General features: G+C 38.7%; 1 protein-coding gene across 14 annotated transcripts in view; it reads left to right on the forward strand.

The window, feature by feature from the left end:
- LOC309615385 (zinc finger MYM-type protein 2) overlaps positions 1–19,333 on the forward strand; it is a 110,115-nt gene that overhangs the window by 10,504 nt on the left and 80,278 nt on the right. For 12 of the 14 annotated variants that reach the window (XR_014236787.1, XR_014236788.1, XR_014236789.1 and 9 more), the window contains exon 3: positions 15,619–16,475. Coding sequence is in view for 8 of the 14 variants with exons in the window: in XM_082364892.1 (XP_082221018.1) it covers positions 15,629–16,475 (847 nt within the window). In the remaining 6 variants the exon portion in view is untranslated. Of the gene's footprint in view, positions 1–14,814; positions 14,882–15,618; positions 16,476–19,333 lie in introns of all 14 variants that reach the window. The other 2 variants (XM_082364895.1, XM_082364898.1) reach the window with 2 other exon arrangements.

Consider the following 19,333-nt stretch of genomic DNA (forward strand, 5'->3'; position numbering starts at 1 on the left):
TATATAAAATGCTGCATGAAATATACGTGTAGTAGTTTCTTTGGGTTCATGTGTGTTTTCTCTGGGGGAGATTCTGGAGAATAGGAATTACTGAGTCAGTATGTGCGTATTACATGTTTTTATAGGTACTGCCTAATTGCCTTCCACTGGACCACAGTACTGACTACCCTTTCTACTAGTTTCTCTACATTCTTGACAACACTGGATGTTCTCAAATAGTTAAAGTTTTGTCAATTTAATTTATGTTCTTTCTAAAGTATGGATATCAGTTCTTGTTATATCGATTGCAAGTATATTATATATACACATTATATATTATATATAACGTATAATATATATATTTTGTATATTTTTATACCTTATTTATGGTGCTTCTTTGCTATGTAAACATTTTATAATGTAATGGGAAAAATCCATTTCACTATTGCAAGAAATAGGAACAATTATAATGAATATGCAAGACTTTTATGAAGGAAATTGTAAAATAATACAGTAGGACATACGAGAAAACCAGAATGGACAGATTTACATATATCTGGATGGGAAGACTTCAATAATGTAAAAATAATAATACTTTTGTCTTCAAATATCTCTAAATTCAATGAAATCCTAACTAAATACCAGAATAGATACATATGGTACCAAATTTAAAAGGTAAAAAGGGTAGAAAGGTAAAAAAGGTAAAAAAAAAAAAAAGGAAGACTCCCCCCGCTCCATCCACATGGTTCTCTTCCTTAGAAGCAAACCACTGTTGTCGTTTTCTTGGCCGTTTATCTAGAGTTATTCTGTGCATGTGTGTGCGTGCTCACGGTGCGTGTGTTTATCTGTTGTTAGGTGCCTTGCTTGCATTTATTTTATGGGAGAGGTGGTTCCATGTTAGTGTGGAAGTATGTTGAGAGCTGCCTCAGTTGTTTCCAAGGCTGCCTAATATTTCACTGTTTGTCTTTATTGTCATTCATTTTATCAGTTGTCTATTGAGAGACATTTAGGGTGTTTCAGTCTTTTAACTTTACAATGAATGTCCTTCTACATTTTGTTCTTTAAAACATGAGATGATATATCTGTAGGAAGAATGTCTAGAAGTGGGATTGCTTGGTCAAAGAAATACTTTTTTGAGTTGCTGTCAGTAGAAGTTGTACCAGTTTACACTGATTTACACTATGAGGGTACACAGTTAAACCTTTTGATTTTTGTCAGTGTGTTAGGAGAAAATTGGTGGCCCTTTAGAGTTTTAACTTGGATTTCTCTTAAATATTTCATATATTTAAGAGACATCTGTATTTTCTTTTCTTGTGAACTCTGTTCACTTTTTTTTGGTCCTTTATTCTCACTGGTTGTTGGTTCATCTCATTGATTGTAGGACCTCTTTGTCTTCATTTTTTTAGGATATGAGTTGCAAATATTTCCTTTGTAGTTAATCATTGTTGTATGTTTGGTATTTTTTCCCCCCATAGAGGTGTCTTCTATTTTTTTTTTTTTTCAGAAAAAATTCTGGTAAAATGTATTAACATAAAATTTACCGTTTTTACCTTTCTTTTTTTTTTTAAAGGTAGAATAAGAGACTCTTTTTTTTAAAAATTAATTTATTTATTTATGGCTGTGTTGGGTCTTCGTTTCTGTGCGAGGGCTTTCTCTAGTTGCGGCGAGCGGGGGCCACTCCTCATCGCAGTGTGCGGGCCTCTCACTATTGCGGCCTCTCCTGTTGCGGAGCACAGGCTCCAGACGCGCAGGCTCAGTAATTGTGGCTCACGGGCCCAGTCGCCCCGCGGCATATGGGATCTTCCCAGACCAGGGCTCGAACCCGTGTCCCCTGCATTGGCAGGCAGACTCTCAACCACTGTGCCACCAGGGAAGCCCCGTTTTTACCTTTTTTAAATGTATAGTTCAGTGGTATTAAGTATATTCATAAGTGTTTTTTAAAAGTCACCACTGTTAATTTCCAGAGCCTTTTCATCATTCCCAAACAGAAGTGCCATACTCATTAAACATAATGCCCGGTGCCTCTTTACCACAGCTCCTAGTGACCTCTCTTCTACCTCTGTCTCTATGAAATTGCCTATTGTAGGTACCTTAAATAAGTAGAATCTTTAAATGTTTGCCATTTTGTGCCTGGCTTATTTCACCTAGCATGTTTTCAAGGTTCATCTATGTTGTGGCATATATCAGAATTTCTTTCCTTTTTAGGACTGAATAATATTCCATTGTATGCCTACATTTTGTTTATCCATTCATTTGTTGATGGACCCTTGGGCTCATTCTACCTTTTGGTCATTGCGAATAAGACTGCTGTGAACATTGGTATGCAAGTATCCATTTGAGTCCCGGCTTTCAGTCCTTTTGTATATATGTATATAAATAAATCTAGACGTGGAATTGACTGCTCACATGTTAATTCTACATATAACTAATTTTTGTATGTCTCTCCAGGACTTGTTATTTTCCTTTTTAAAAAAATAACATCCAGGGCCTCCCTGATGGCGCAGTGGTTAAGAATCTGCCTGCCAGTGCAGGGGACATGGGTTCGAGACCTGGTCCAGGAGATCCCACATGCCGTGGAGCAGCTAAGCCCGTGCGCCACAACTCCTGAGCCTGCACTCTAGAGCCCACGTGCCACAACTACTGAGCCCACGTGCCACAACTACTGAAACAGGTGCACCTAGAGCCCATACTCCGCAACAAGAGAAGCCACCACAAGGAGAAGCCCACGCACCGCAACGAAGAGTAGCACCCGCTTGCCGCAACTAGAGAAAGCCTGCACACAGCAGCAAAGACCCAACACAGCCAATAAATAAATAAATAAATAAATTTATTAAAACAAAACAAAACATTCAGGGACTTCCTGGTGGTCCAGTGGTTAAGACTTCATGCTTCCACCATAGGGGGTATGGGTTTGATCCCTTGTCGAGGAACTAAGATCACACATGCCGCATGGCACAGCCAAATTAAAACAAAAAATCCATCTTCATTGCTGTGAAGTGGTATCTCATTTTGTTTTTTTTTTTAATTTTTACTTTTAACTGTGGTAAAAAAAAAAAAAAACACATACCATAAAATTTATCATCTTGGCCATTTTTAAGTTGTATAGATCAGTAGTGCTAAGTATATTCACATTATTGTGCAGCAGATCTCCAGAACTTTTTCATCTTGAAAAGCCGAAACTCTATAACGATTAAACAATTCCCCGTTTACTCCTCAGCACCATCCTACTTTCTATTTGTATGATTTTTGACTTCTTGAGGTACATTATATCCTTTATGTGTGATCATACAGTGTTTATCCTTTTTCACTTAGCATAGTGATCTCAAGGCACATCCTTGCTGTAGCATATAACAGGGTTTCCTTTCTTTTTAATGCTGAATAATGTTCCATTGTACGTATATACCACATTTTGTGTGTACATTCATCTGCTCGTGGAACTTTTGGTTGCATCTACCTTTTGGCTATTATGAATAATGCTGCTGTGAACATAAACATGCAAGTATCTCTTCGAGATCTTGATTTTAGTTATTTTGGATATAGTATACCCAGAGTGGGATTGCTGAATCTTATGGTAATTCAATTTTTAATTTCTTGAGTAACCTCCATGCTGTTTTCTATAGCTGCTGCACCTTTTTACATTCCCATCAGCAGTGCACAAGGGATCAAGTTTCTTCAACCAACCAACCAACCAACCAACCAACCAACCAGTTTCTCTTCAATAATACGTGTTACTTTTTGTTTGTTTGTTTTGATAGTAGGCATCCTAATGGATGTGACATGTTTCCTGGTTTTGATTTGCATTTCCCTAATGACCGATGATGTTGAGCATAGCATCATTGGGAAGAATTTGAGAAGGATCAGTGTTAATTCTTCTTTAAGTGTTTGGTAGAATTCACCTGTGAACCCCTCTGGTCCTGATTTCTTTGTTGGGAGATTTTTGATTACTGATTCAATCTCTGTGCATGTTATAATTCTATTCAGAATTTGTATTTCTTCTTGAGTCAGTTTTGGTAGTTTGTATTAGGAATTTGTCCATTTTGTCTTGGTTATCCAGTTTGTTGGCATGTAATTGCTCATAATGTTCTCTTACTCATTTCTGTAAAATCAGTAGTGCTATCTTATTTTCATTTCTGATTGTTTTTTTAACTTTTTTATTTTTGGTCTGCTATTCACATATCAATTGCTTTCTTTCTTTTTTTTTTTTTTGGCCGCACTGCATGGCTTGTGGGATCTTAGTTCCCCGACCAGTGAAAGTGCCAAGTCCTAACCACTGGGCCCCCAGGGAATTCTGTTTGTTTCTGGTTTTAATAATTTGAGATTTTGTTTCCTTGTCAGTCTAGCTAAAGATTTGTTAATTTTTTCAAGGAACCACTTATTTTTTTCTCTATTTTTCTGCTTTCTGTTTTGTTTATCTGTGTACTCATCTTTATTACTGCATTCTTTCTGCTACCTTTAGTTTGCTCTTTTTCTGGTTTCTTAAGGTGTAAAGTTTGTTTATTGATTTGAGATCTTTTTAATGTAGGCATTAATAGCAATAAGTTTTCTGCTGAGCACAGCTTTCATTGCATCCCTTAAGTTTTGATATGTTGTGTTTTTGTTTTTTGTTTCAAAGTATTTCTTCACTTTCCCTAGTGATTTCTTCTTTGGCCCATTGGTTGTTTAAGTGTGTTAATTTCTACCTATTTTGTGATTTTTCATTTGTGCTTCTGTTATTTCTCGTTCCATTCCATTGTGATTAGAAAAGATACTGTATCATTTTGATCCTTTTACATTTTTAAAAAAAAATAAGTTATTTTTAAATTTTATTTGTTTGGCTGTGTTGGGTCTTTGTTGCTGCGCACTGGCTTTCTCTAGTTGCGTTGAGCAGGGGCTACTCTTCATTGTGGTGCGCGGGCTTCTCATTGCGGTGGCCTCTCGTTGCAGAGTACGGGCTCTAGGTGCGCAGGCTTCAGTAGTTGCAGCATGCGGGCTCAGTAGTTGTGGCACGTGGGCCCTAGAGCGAGTGGGCTTCAGTAGTTGTGGCGCACGGGCCTAGTTGCTCTGTGGCACGTGGGGTCTTCCTGGACCAGGGCTCGAACCCGTGTCCCCTGCATTGGCAGATGGATTCTTAACCACTGTGCCACCAGAGAAGTCCCTCATTAACATATATTGATAATTATTGTTTTATGCATTTGCCTTTTAGATCATAGGGAAAAAAGTAGTTATAAACTGAAAGTACATTAATACTGGCTTTCTATTGATTTTCTATATTTACTTTATATATATATTTATATATTCATTTGTGTTCTTTATTTCTTACGGTTTCAATTTACTCTCTAGTGTGTTTTTATTTTTGCCTGAAGGATTCCCTTTAGCATTTCATGTTGGGTAGGTCTGCTGGTAATAAATTCCCCTTTGTTTATCTGGAAATGTCTTAATTTCTCCTTAATTTTGGAGGAGTTTTTTTGTTGGATATAGAATTCTTGGTTGACAGATTGTTTTGTTGTTGTTCACCTTTTTAAATGTCATGCCATAGCTTTTGGCTTCCATGGTTTTGGATGAGAAATATACTGATGATCCAAATCTTTTTGAGAATCCATTGCATATGATGAGTCACTTCTCTCTTAGTTTCAAAATTCTCTTTTACTGTCGGGTCCACAATTTGATTATTACCTGTTTTGGTGTGGCTATCTTTGAGCTTATCTGGCTTGAAGTTTGTTCTCTTAGTTTCAAAATTCTCTTTTACTGTCGGGTCCACAGTTTGATTATTACCTGTCTTGGTGTGGCTATCTTTGAGCTTATCTGGCTTGAAGTTTGTTGAGCTTCTTGGGTGTGTATATTCATCTTCATCATATTTGGGAAGTTTACAGCCATTGTGTCTTCAAATATATTTTTTGTCCTTTTTTTTCTCTTTTTATGTTACATGTGTTGGTGCACATGGTGGTGTTTCACAGATCCCTCAGGCTCTGTTCATTTTTCTTCATTCTTTTTTTCCTTCTCCTCAGACTGGATAATTTTAATTTTTCTGCCTTTCAGTTTACTGATTTTTTCTTCTGCTTGCTCAGATCTGCTATTGATCCCCTCCAGTGAGTTTTTCATTTCTGCTATTATATTTTTCATCTCCAGAATTTCTGTTTGGCTACTTTTTTTTTTTTTTAATTGAAGTATAGTTGATTTACAATGTTGTGTTAGTTTCAGGTATATACAGCAAAGTGATTCAGTTATACATATATATATTCTTTTTCATATTCTTCTCCATTATAGGTTATTACAAGATATTGAGTAGAGTTCCCTGTGCTGTACAGTGGGTCCTTATTTATCTATTTTATGTATAAAAGTAGTGTGTATTTATTATAAAAGTAGTGTTTATCTATTTTATATATAAAAGTAGCATGTATCTGTTAATCTGAAACTCCTAATTTATCCCCCTCCCCCATTTCCCTTTTGGTAACCATAAGTTTATTTTCTCTGTCTATGCGTCTGTTTCTGTTTTGTAAATAAGTTCATTTGTATCATTTTTTTAGATTCCACAAGTAAGTGATACCAAGTGATATTTGTTTTTCTCTGTTTGACTTCCCTCACTTAGTATGATAATCTCTGGGTCCATCCATGTTGTTACAAATGGCATTATTTCATTCTTTCTTCTCGCTGAGTAATATTCCATTGCACGTATGTGCCACATCTTCTTTATCCATTCACCTGTCGATGGACACTTAGGTTGCTTCCATGTTTTGGCTATTGTAAATAGTGCTGCTATGAACATTGAGGTGCACGTATCTTTTTGACTTAGAGTTTTATCTTTTCCAGATGTGTGCCCAGGAGTGGTATTGCTGGATCATATGGTAGTTCTGTTTTTAGTTTTCTAAGGAACCTCCATACTGTTCTTCACAGTGGCTGCACCAATCTACATTCCCACCAACAGTGCAGGAGGGTTCACTTTTGTCCACACCCTCTTCAGCTGTTTGGTTACTTTTTTTTTTTTTTTTGGCCGTGCCACATGGCTTGCGGGATCTCAGTTCCCCAACCAGGGATTGAACCCGTGCCCGCTGCATTGGAAGTGCGGAATCTTTTTTTTTTTTTTTTAAATATAAATTTATTTATTTATTTATGGCTGTGTTGGGTCTTCGTTGTGGTGTGCAGGCTTCTCATTGTGGTGGCTTCTCTTGTGGATCATGGGCTCTAGGCACGTGGGCTTCAGTAGCTGTGGCACGTGGGCTCAGTAGTTGTGGCTCATGGGCTCTAGAGCACAGGCTCAGTAGTTGTGGTGCACAGGCTTAGTTGCTCCGCGGCATGTGGGATCTTCCCGGACCAGGGCTCGAACCCGTGTCCTTTGCATTGGCAGGCGGATTCTTAACCACTGTGCCACCAGGGAAGCCCTGGAAGCATGGAATCTTAACCAGTGGACCGCTAGGCAAGTCCCTGTTTGGTTACTTTTTATGATTTGTATCTGTTTGTTTATGTTTTCATTTTGTCCATACCTTGTTTTTGGATTTCCTTTAATTCTTTGTCCATGCTCTCTGTTAGCGCATTGAGCATATTTAAGGTAGTTGATTTAATGTTTTTTTTTTTAAATATGTATTTATTTATTTGGCTGTGTGAGGTCTTAATTGCAGCATGTGGGCTCTTTTAGTTGTGGCGTACGGGATCTAGTTCCCTGACCAGGGATCGAACTCGGGCCCCCTTCATTGGGAGCGCAGAGTCTTAGCCACTGGGCCACCAGGGAAGTCCTGATTTAGTGTTTTTGGCTAGTTACTCCAGTATTTGGGATTCCTCAGGGATGGTTTCTAATTCTTTTATTCCTGTGAATAGGGTGTACTTTTCTGTTTCTTTGTGTGTTTATACCATTCTGAGAGTATTATAGCTCTGGGTATCTGATTCTCCCATTCTCCTTAGATTGCTGATATTTCCTTGGGGATGGAGCTGTTTATTTTTGACTTTTTAAACATTTTTTTGCAGAGTGTGAATTTCCTGTTGCTTGTGTCCTTGAAGTTACTGTTGCATCACCCCTGTGGTGAGCTAGTGACCTGACAAAAAGTTTACATAAATGTCTGGAAGAAAAGAAAAAGAACGTTATACAGGGTTGTGTTTCATTTAATCTGAGAGATGCTACTGGGAATGCTTCTGCTGCCCAGAGGGCTGAGACCAAGAGGAGCCCAAGCCACAATCCCAGATTTTGTTGGAAGTCCCTGACCGCCAGTCCTGTGTTCAGCCAGACCCCGGAGGACTGCAGGTGCTGTCCCCTTGGCCGAGCGGGGTTAGAGGAATGGGGGACGCTCGCCCACTTAACAGTGAGCAGCAGCCTCTTCGTCACACACTCCCCTGGTGCTTAGTGTCCAGTCAGGTGCAGAGATCCAAGAGGTTGCTTCCAATCCCTCTGTCCAGCTCATTAGTTACTTGGGTAAAGGGACCCATACCCAGAACTTCTGACGCTGCCATTTTGGGTGACATCTGTCTTCATCTGTTTTTAAGGACCTGTGAGGACCTGTTGCCTTATTCTTCTAAAAATTATGTTGATCAGGATACTTCCTACTTTATGACAAGTGAATGTTGACTATAAGTTTAACTTCATTTGTTATCCGGTCATTTCAAAACTTTCTTTACTGTGGGTTTTTGAGGTGTGCTGAGTTGGTTACAATGAGTCATGCTCCTTTGCTTTCCCTCTTCCAAAGTTTTGGTGCTGTTATCCCTTGTTCTCCTTGTTCTTGTGGGTTTGTCTTTTTTTTTTTAAATCTCCTTATTTAGTTGGTCTTTTGATGGAAGCAAAATTTTATCTCTGTCTCCAGTTGACCATCCAATTAATTTAATATTAATTTCTACATATTAAGTTTATACCCATCACTTGACTAAATGACAGGCATACCGTGTTTCATTGCACTTCTCAGATATTGCATTTTATTACAAATTGAAAGTTTTTTGTTAAAAATTGAAGGTGTATTGAGCAAGTCTATCGGTGTCATTTTTCTAACAGCATTTTAAAATTAAGGTATGTACTTGTGTTTGACATAATGCTGTTGCACACTTAATAGACAACAGTATAGTGTAAACATAACTTTTATATGCACTGGGAAACCAAAAAATGCATGTGACTCACTTTACTGCGATATTTGCTTTCTTGTGGTGGTCTGGAACTGAACCCACAGTATCTCTGAGGTATGTCTGTATCACACTGTAGTAGTTTTTTGTTTTTGTTTTTTAATTTAAATTTATTTATTTATTTATTCTTTTTTTGGCTGTGTTGGGTCTTCGTTTCTGTGCGAGGGCTTTCTCTAGTTGCGGCAAGCGGGCACCACTCTTCATCGCGGTGTGCGGGCCTTTCACTGTCGCGGCCTCTCTTGTTGCGGGGCACAGGCTCCAGACGCGCAGGCTCAGTAGTTGTGGCTCACGGGCCTAGTTGCTCCACGGCATGTGGGATCTTCCCAGACCAGGGCTCGAACCCGTGTCCCCTGCATTGGCAGGCAGATTCTCAACCACTGCGCCACCAGGGAAGCCCACTGTAGTAGTTTTTCAGGTAAATTTTTTGAGTCTTTTGAGGTAAAGGCTAATACAATTTGCATATAATGATAATTTTCCTTATTACAAATTGTTATATCTTCCTTTTTCATATTATTACATTGGACGGTACTTCCAGAGCAGTGCTGTGTAGTAATAATAAAGAATATCCTTACCTTAACCTTGACTTTAATGGTAGTATTTTAATATTTCCCATTAAGCTGGATGATATCTTTTGGTTTGATAAATATATTTATAAATCCATCTTTCCCATTTTATTAAGAAATTTTATTCTTTTCTTTCTTTTTTTTGTGGCCATGCTCTGTGGCTTGCGGGATCTTAGTTCCCTTACCAGGGATTGAACCTGGGCCACCGCAGTGAAAGTGCCAAGTCCTAACCACTGGACTACCAGGGAATTCCCAAGAAATTTTATTCTTAAAATTTTTAATTTGTCATACTGCCTCAGAACTATTACAAGTGTCATTAACACATGTTGAATAATACCCTTTCCTCTAGAGTAGAGAATAATTCACCTTAGCTTTCTTTGTACCTCTTACGGTACCTAGAAAGCTCTGGGGCTTATTAATGAGAAAGTGATGAATGTTTTTCTTGAATCACTTTGAAATGCTTTCTTTGTGATTTTCTTTGAAAGTTCATAAGCTTTTCTCAGCAACTACTGATACTTTATTGTTATGAATGTCAACATTTTATTTTTTAACTACCTTTTCTTTGTTTTTTCATGAGAACATCAAGCATTATGTTGATTCTCACTGAATCAAAATATTATAAAGCTGAAAGCATTTATAATTTATGGTGATTGTCTCAGTCCATTTGGGCTAGTGTAACAAAAGTACCATAGACAACAAACATTCATTTCTCAGAGTTCTGGAGACTGGCAAGTCCATGATCAAGGCTCCTGCAGATCAGGTTGTCTGGTGAGGGCTTGTTCCTGGTTCATAGACAGGCTGCCATCTTGCTGTGTCCTCACATGGTGGCGGGGGAAAGCAGCTCTCTTGGTGTCTTTTACAAAATGGTCACTAATCCCACTCATGAGGGCTCCACCTTCCTGACTTAATCACCGCTCAGAGGCCCCACCTCCTACTACCATCTCGTTGGAGGCCAGGATTTCATCATGAATTTGAGTGGAGACACAAGCATTCGGTCCATAACAATGATGGAGTATCACAAGGAAGCTTAAAAATGAATTAGAAACTTACTGAAATCTTGAGGTATAGGCAAAAACTGCCTGGTAGTTATTAGGAGTTAACTGTGTTAATTGATTTTCACATTCAGTTATTTATCTCTTTAAATTCTAAGAAGAACCCTGGGAACTATTTTTATATCCTTTTATTCTAGGGAAAGTTGAAGCCCAGAGAAGTGAAGTTATTTGCTTGACGTTAAATAGCTAATTAGAATTGACTTAATGTGGAAGAGTGGCTAAAAGGAATAGATTTTATTTGGATAAGGTAGAAATGATCAACTTTAATCAGATTCTTTTCTTTATAGGACTAAATGAGTGTTTGGTAGTTGAAGCATATTCTCAGTGACATATAGAAGTGACCAAATTTATTTATAGTCTAGGATTTGAAAATAACTGTTATGGTTGAGTAATTATTCTGCTTGGGAAGTGGATTACTGCAGAGAACTGTGTAGTAAAGAAAGTCTTATTCTCTGCTCCACGGTTATCTTGTGAGGAGAATGAATGGATACCTTACAGCCACCAGAGGGCACTGTGGATTCAGTTGTGGCTTAAGCTCCAGAAATTGTTGTTTTCTGTTTTAGGTATGCTAAAACATAGACAAGATCGAGAAAACTCGTGCTTTAAAAGTGTTTGCATTCCATAACCTCAGTAGATCTACGCCACATTCCTCTGAAAATTGTTATTGTTGATGAGGATACTTCCTACCTTCTGGCAAATGAATGTTAACTACAAATTCAGCTCCATTTGTGTTTAAAAAGCTCGGCTCAGTGCTCTGTGTCAACCTAGGTGGGTGGGATGGCGGTGGGGGTGGGAGGGACATACATACAGCTGATTCACTTCGTTGTGCAGCAGAAACTAATGTAACATTGTAAAGCAATTATACTCCAATTAAAAAAAAAATCTCATTTTAGCTTGGCACTTTGGGCTTCATATTTCTTTCTTTTGATACCTGTGTATTTTGAATATTGATTTGGTTACTGTTTTATTGAATGGCTGTGTCCCTTTTTTAATTAATAAGAGCTGTGCTACATTATTTTATTGTTTAATACTTAATCACATATAACATAGTAGTTATGAATATTCAAATCCTGACCTCTCCCACTTCCTGGCTGTGGTTTTGGACAGCTTACTTTTTTTTTTTTTTAATAAATTTATTTATTTTTGGCTGCGTTGGGTCTTCGTTGCTGCACGTGGTCTTTCTCTAGTTGCGGCAAGCGGGGGCTGCTCTTCGTTGCGGTGCACAGGCTTCTCATTGCAGTGGCTTCTCTTGTTGCAGAGCATGGGCTCTAGGCGCTTGGGCTTCAGTAGTTGTGGCACACGGGCTCAGTAGTTGTGGCTCGTGGGCTCTAGAGTCCAGGCTCAGTAGTTGTGGTGCACGGGCTTAGCTGGTCTGCGGCATGTGGGATCTTCCCGGACCAGGGCTCGAACCCATGTCCCCTGCATTGGCAGGCGGATTTTTAACCACTGTGCCACCAGGGAAGTCCCTTGGGCAGCTTACTTTTTTTTTTTTTTAATTTTAACAATTTCATGTATCTTTATTTATTTATTTTATTTATTTATGGCTGTGTTGGGTCTTCGTTTCTGTGCGAGGGCTTTCTCTAGTTGCAGCAAGTGGGGGCCACTCTTCATTGCGGTGCGTGGGCCTCTCATTATCGCGGCCTCTCTTGTTGCGGAGCACAGGCTCCAGACACGCAGGCTCAGTAATTGTGGCTCACGGGCCTAGTTGCTCCGCGGCATGTGGGATCTTCCCAGACCAGGGCTCGAACCCGTGTCCCCTGCATTAGCAGGCAGATTCTCAACCACTGCGCCACCAGGGAAGCCCCTTGGGCGGCTTACTTTTGAGGGCTGGATTTTTTTAAAAAAATCTGTATAAGGGAGATAATGATTTTACTTCATAGTGTTGGTTTAATGTTTAACCATCATGAATATCTGGCTCATAATAAGCATTAAATAAATGTTAACTATTACTGGATGAATGTACTTGTATTTTAAGAGAACCTAATTGAATTAGTTATAAAGATTTTGAATCAAATGTTATTCAGCTTATTTCAACCTTTAAAACTTTCTGTAATGGTAATGTTAAAAATTTTTTCATGTTTACTTAAAATTAAGTGAAGGCCTTATATGAAGGTTTCCCCCAGCATATTGCTATGGTTTTACCATAAAGAGGTCTTTCTTACTGAGGAGCTGTGTTCGGGTGATGTAGTATATATTTTAGTATTTGAAAGTGTATTTAAAGTGTCTTAGAGTATGGAATGGTAATTTGTAGCTCTTTGGGTAAGGCAGATAGTCACCCCTTAAGTTTTTAAATGGAATTATCCATTTTCTTTAAAGCAGATATAAATGTGTCTTTTCCTGTTTTCCAATATTAGCATGTCTTCCATCCTGACACACACAGCTTTGGTTTAAGAGGAATGAAGAGGGTTTTAGAATCAAGCTTGATTCATAGTGCTTGAATCCTGATGTTGTCTTGGAACCTTGGGCATTTTTAATTAATGTATCTGAGCTACTGTTTTTTTCTTAATTGAGGTGTAGTTGATTTATGATATTATAAAAGTTTCAGGTGTACAACCTAGTGATTCACAGTTTTTTGGGGTTTTTTTGGTTTTTTTGGCCACGCTGCGTGGCTTGTGGGATTTTAGTCCCCTGACCAGGGATTGAATCCAGACCTTAGCAGTGAAAGCCCAGAATCCTAACCACTAGACCACCAGGGAACTCTCAAATTCATGATTTCTGACGGCGGGGATGTTTATCTGTTTTGTTTATTGATTTTTCTCAAGTGTCTAAGACAGTGTCTTGTGGATATTGGGTGCTCCGTAAATCTTTGTTGAATGCAGTTAATTACTTGTTGCCTTTGGTATGTTCTGTGCTTGTCTTTATGTCTCATCTCATCCTGTTCTTCCCCACCCACCTTGTTCCAGCCACGTTGGCCTTTATTCTGTTGCTTGAATTTTCCAGCCTCACTCCCTTTAGGCTTTTGCAGGAACTGCCCTTACTTCAGTTTTCCCACAGTTAGATCTTTCTCATCAGTCCAGATCTCAGCATAAATGTCACCTGCTCGAAGAGGTCTTTTCTGACTCCAAAGTAGAGTAGTTTTCTCTTCATTCTGTTATTATCACTTTTTTTTTTTAAATTTAAGTTTAGCTTTAAAAAATAAGTGAGAAATCATGCTCAAAAATTAAGAAAATGCAACAAAATATACAGTGAATAATTTCTCCATCCCTGTCAGCCGTCTGTCAAAGTGATAATTATTTATCTTAGTGTTGTCCTCATCCTTCCAGAGGCTTTTATAGCAATGTAAGCAAAGGGCAATATGTATGAAGCAGTAAGTGTTCTTAAGCCCATTTGTTTTGAGACTGGGCTGAGTGGCCTTATAAGAGAGAGGATTACCGAAGAGCTAAGAGTTGGCCTTGGGGCCCTTAAACCAGTCTTAATGCCTGTACAGCTGGTGTCTCCTCACCTTCTCTGAGGCTGCAGTGAATAAACCACTTCACACTCGTATCTGTCCGTCTGCAAATTGACCTGCAGTCTATACTCACCCTTCATTTCCCCTTCTAGTTGGTTTTTTCCTTGTTTAGTCTCTGCGATTAAGGTGATCCATGTTCAGGACTAGTTCTACTACCACCTGTGCCCATGACCTCATCCCCTCTGTGTGCTCAATAACTTATTTTCTTTCTTTTCTGGCTTTTTTTTTTTACTGTTAACTGCCTGCTGTCTCTTTGGCTTTAGCACAGCTCTGCATATCTAATTGGTGCTCAGAACTATGAGTTAACTGTGGCAGAGTCGTGAAGAGTTTGGATTGTTGAGTTATAAAGACCTGGGAATGAATTCTAGCTGTGTGACTTGGGCTAGTCAGCATCTCTAAGCCACAAAACGGGACAGATATTGTAACCATATCAAGGGTTGCTTTGAAGATGTAACCAAGGAGTGGATGATATTTTCCTAAGGCTGTTGTAACAAGTCGCCACAGACTCGGTGGCTTAAAACAGACCTTTTTTCCTTTAACAGTTCTAGAGGTCACAAGTCAGAAGTCAGTGGCCCTGGGCTCAAACCAGGGTGTCAGCAGGGCCATACTCGCTCAGGAGGCTCTGGGGGAGGGCTCACTCCCTGCTTCAAGTTCTGGTGCTGCCGACATTCCTTGGCTACATCACTTTCATCTCCTCCAGGCACCTCTGTGGTTACGTTGCCTGGAATCTCCTTCCACCTCTGTTGATGAGGCCACTTAAGATGCAGGTAGGGCCTGCCCAGGTAATCTCATTTTTAAGTCCTTAACCATAATCATCTCTGCAAAGACCCCCTTTCCATCCAAGGCAACATTTACAGCTTCCAAGGATTAGTATCTGATTTCTTTGGGGCCGTTATTCAGCCTGATACATGGATATAAAGGACATGGCAGATGGGGATTTAAGGTTTCTAGATGGGGTCAAGAAAGATTTCAGATTCTCAGGAGGATTTAATCATACAGCTGTGGGAGCCAGGGAATATGGGAACAGTAGATTAAAAAAAAAAAGATAAGGGAAATTAGGGATTAAACCATGTCATTTTATTTAATACAGTAGATAAATGGGATAAATATAGAGAAGAGATTTTCATGATCAGATTTTAGTTATTTTTTTGTTCACATGTGTGTAGAAGGATTTATCTGTGTTTTCAGTGTTAAAATTTATAGGGTAAGCAGTGGTGGAAAGGAGGTGGTAGACATGGGAACATACTGCATATTCTTACTGAAAATTCGATAATTACCTTTCTTTTTATATTGCAAGAAGTTCACATGTAAACTTTATGAAATGATTAGTGAATGAGAGATCACAGAATGCATATAAAATTTTTCCTGGATATTAGATAAGAATGATTTTCATTTAGAGTAAGAAAGAAAGTAAAAGTACCTTTAAGAAATTTTTTGAATTAGAGTAACATCAAAAACCATATAGTGACATTTGTAAAATTTTTTTTTCCCATCGCCTTAACAGGTTCTTTGGCATGGACACAGGTTCATCGGGAGGAGTAGAAGTGGCTGATCAGACTCCTGTTTTGCTGGGGAGGACGGCCATGGCAGCTAGCCTCACGGACGCAGGACATTCATTTAGTGGGCCGCCTAACCCTTTAGTGAACAGAGCTAGTAAATTCCAGAACTCAGCAGTGGAAGACGATGATGATGTTGTGTTTATCGAGCCTGTACAGCCTCCTCCGCCTTCTGCTCCAGTGGTGGCCGATCAAAGAGCCGTGACATTTACGTCATCGAAAAATGAAGAGCTACAAGGAAATGACTCCAAAATTCTTCCTTCCTCAAAAGAATTGGCTTCTCAGAAGGGAAGTGTAAGTGAGACAATTGTCATCGATGATGAAGAGGACATGGAAACAAATCAAGGGCAAGAGAAAAATTCCTCCAATTTTATTGAACGGAGACCACCCGAGTCTAAAAACAGAACCAATGATGTGGATTTCTCCACTTCCAGTTTTTCAAGAAGTAAGGTAAATGCAGGAATGGGTAATAGTGGTATCACCACAGAACCAGACTCTGAAATTCAGATTGCTAATGTTACGACCTTAGAAACAGGTGTCAGCTCTGTGAGTGATGGCCAATTAGAAAATACTGACGGGCGAGATATGAACCTAATGATCACACACGTAACATCACTGCAGAATACCAGCTTGGGAGATGTCTCTAACGGACTGCAGTCGAGTAACTTTGGTGTTAATTTGCAAACATACACCCCGTCTTTAACTTCACAGACCAAGACTGCAGTAGGACCTTTTAATCCTGGTAGAATGAATGTGGCAGGAGACGTATTTCAGAACGGAGAGTCTGCAGCTCATCACAATCCTGGTAAGCCTGGAGGGGGCTTCTGCCCCGTGGAAGGGATTTTGCACTGGTGGATTCTTTTTTTTATTGTAGTAATTGGTGCTACTTTGGTTAGTTTATTCATGTAAGATACATTAATTCTATTGCCTTTTAAGTTTGAAATTTTAACTAATAAGAGATGTAAAACCGTGTATATAGTATTTCTCTGTAGATTATTAGAAAATCAGATAAATTAATGTCTAAAGGAAGTAAAACAAAATACTCTATATTTACTACCACTAAAGTCTAATAATTTGGCATCTTATTTGTCACATACTGACTTTATGCTAGTGTATTTTTTTTTTTAATTCATTTATTTTTGGCTGCATTGTGTCTTCGCTGCTGCGCGCGGGCCCTCTCCAGTTGCAGCACGCGGGGGCCACTCTTTGGTGCGGCGTGCGGGCCTCTCATTGTGGTGGCTTCTCTTGTTGTGGAGCACGGGCTCTAGGCACAAGGGCTTCAGTATTTGTGGCGTGCAGGAGCAGTAGTTGTGGCGCACGGGCTTAGTTGCTCCACAGCATGTGGGATCCTCCTGGACCAGGGCTCAAACCCGTGTCCCTTGCATTGGCAGGCGGACTCTCAACCACTGCGCCACCAGGGAAGCCCTATGCTAGTGTATTTTGAATAGTATTGTTTTAAAGTGTAAAAAGAGAACAAAAATATAAATAGCACGTGTAAGGAGCAATATGTTGTATAATTGCATTTAGATTTGTTTTTACTTTCCCTGTGTTTAATTTTGACTGCCTGTCTGATTTTAATTTTTACTTATTAGCACTTTGTTATTTTTTCTTATATTTAAAGATTGGTATATTTCTTGACTACTTGAAAACATTTTCTGCAGGCAGCTTTGCTCTGTGGAAGCTGTGAGAAGAGCTCTGTGGCTTTTCCTGACTGTGTCTGTGTCCGCCCCAGGCCTCTGTATGGCCTGCCTGTCTCTCACGTACCTTCTCTCTGTCCTTCTCAGGCTTCATCGTTTCAGGCTCATTAGCAACTTTATCAACCTAGGATTGTGGAGAATAATAAGGAATGACTGAAACCAAGGCCATGTAGAATGTTCTGTGAAATGCTAGTTGTTTTCCTTTCATACTTATTATTCTTTTGGTTATGAGAGTAATGTCTAATTATTGAAGAATGTTTGGAAAATCCATAATTAAAAAATGATGAAGAAAGGTTACCACTGTTGTTAATGCTTTGAGTGGTTGTCTTTCAGTGTTTTTCCTTTGTATTTCTTACCTTGGTTGAAGTGCAGTTCTTCATAATTTTGCTTCCTGTTTCCCCCCATTTAATATTACTCTGTATTTTCTCATACCATTAAAATTATTTATACACAGAAGTTTTAACGACTGCACAATGGATTTGGTTATACCATTCCCATATTTGGTTTTTACATTGTTTCCCTTTTTTGCTCTTGTCGGTCTATGATAAACTTTTTTTTTTTTTCAAATTTCTGATTATTTCTTAGAGTATATTCCCAGAAGTGAAGTTACTGGGCCAAAGACTATCACTACTCCCATCCCTCCAAAGATTTATGGTTATAAAAATTTTCTGCTTTATAGTGATTTTGAAAGAAATATGTTTCTTATTATTCAGTTTTGAAAATTCCTAATGTCTTCCAAGATCCTTTCCCCCTGTATGTATTTATATATATCTGTTGGTAGGTCATTGTATGTGTATGTGTGTATGTGACGTTGTATGAACATTTTCACGTTGTGGAAATATATTGTCATACGGCCTTCCGGAAAGTTTTTACCAATTTATACTGCTATCAGCTGTGTATTAGAGGGTCTTTCCTTCTAGCTCACATAAAAGTTTAAGACATGATAATAGTCAAATTAGTTTCAAAATAGCTATTTTGTCTTTCTTATAAATATATTAAAAATATAAGCATATGAAAAAGAACATAACATTCAGTCTTACTGTTGAGAATGGTACATTTAATTCTAACCTGAGATTGCAATATAGGTATAGCTTTGCAAACTTTCCCTTTCTCCTGCTCCTTTAAATACCTAACAATAATCTTGAACTTTTGGCCATATCAAGAGTATATGGTTGATTTTGTTAATTCTCTATTTAGTTCACTTCCAGTTTTTACTATTTAAATAACTCTTAAGAATATTCTTATTCATGTATCTCGGGATACGTAGTACCTGAGGACTATTGCTGGGTCAAAGCACATTTATAATAAGAATTGTGTTCCTGTTCACACAAACTCTTAACACAGGGAATGTAAAGTACGCATCAGAAAACCAGACAGATACACCTCTTGCTCCTGAGTTTATGGATTAGCTCTTGTGTGTTTGTGCTGTCTTTGTTTGTCATAGAGAATTATAACATCTTGGCTGTTTATACTGGCTCTCAGACTAATGGTGACTTGGGCAAATTGATCTCTATCCCTTAATGTCCATTGTATAAAATAGAGAATGATTAAGTCTCTTCCATTCCTAAAAGTATTTTGATGTTGGAGGAGGTGAAAATTTGAAAGTAGGGGAATATAAGAACTGAAGCATAGATAAAAGGAGCCATTGCATTACTTATACAGGGCCTAGCACGAAATTGAAAAAAATTGCCATTTTTCAAAATCAAGTTAATAGATAGATGCCTTTAGGTTTAACTAGGTTCCTTTTTAAGAATATATATATATATTTATTTATTTATTTATTCTGGCTCTGCTGGGTGTTAGTTGCGGCACTCGGTATATTTAGTTGCGGCATGCGGACTCTTAGCTGTGGCATGCATGTGGGATCTAGTTCCCCGACCAGGGATCGAACCCAGGCCCCCTGCATTGGGAGCAGGGTGTCTTACCCACTGGATCAGCAGGGCAGTCCCTAACTAGGTTCCTTTAA

Source organism: Balaenoptera borealis (assembly GCF_965194805.1).
Source record: "Balaenoptera borealis genome assembly, chromosome: 18".
In the NCBI taxonomy this organism is placed as follows: domain Eukaryota; kingdom Metazoa; phylum Chordata; class Mammalia; order Artiodactyla; family Balaenopteridae; genus Balaenoptera; species Balaenoptera borealis.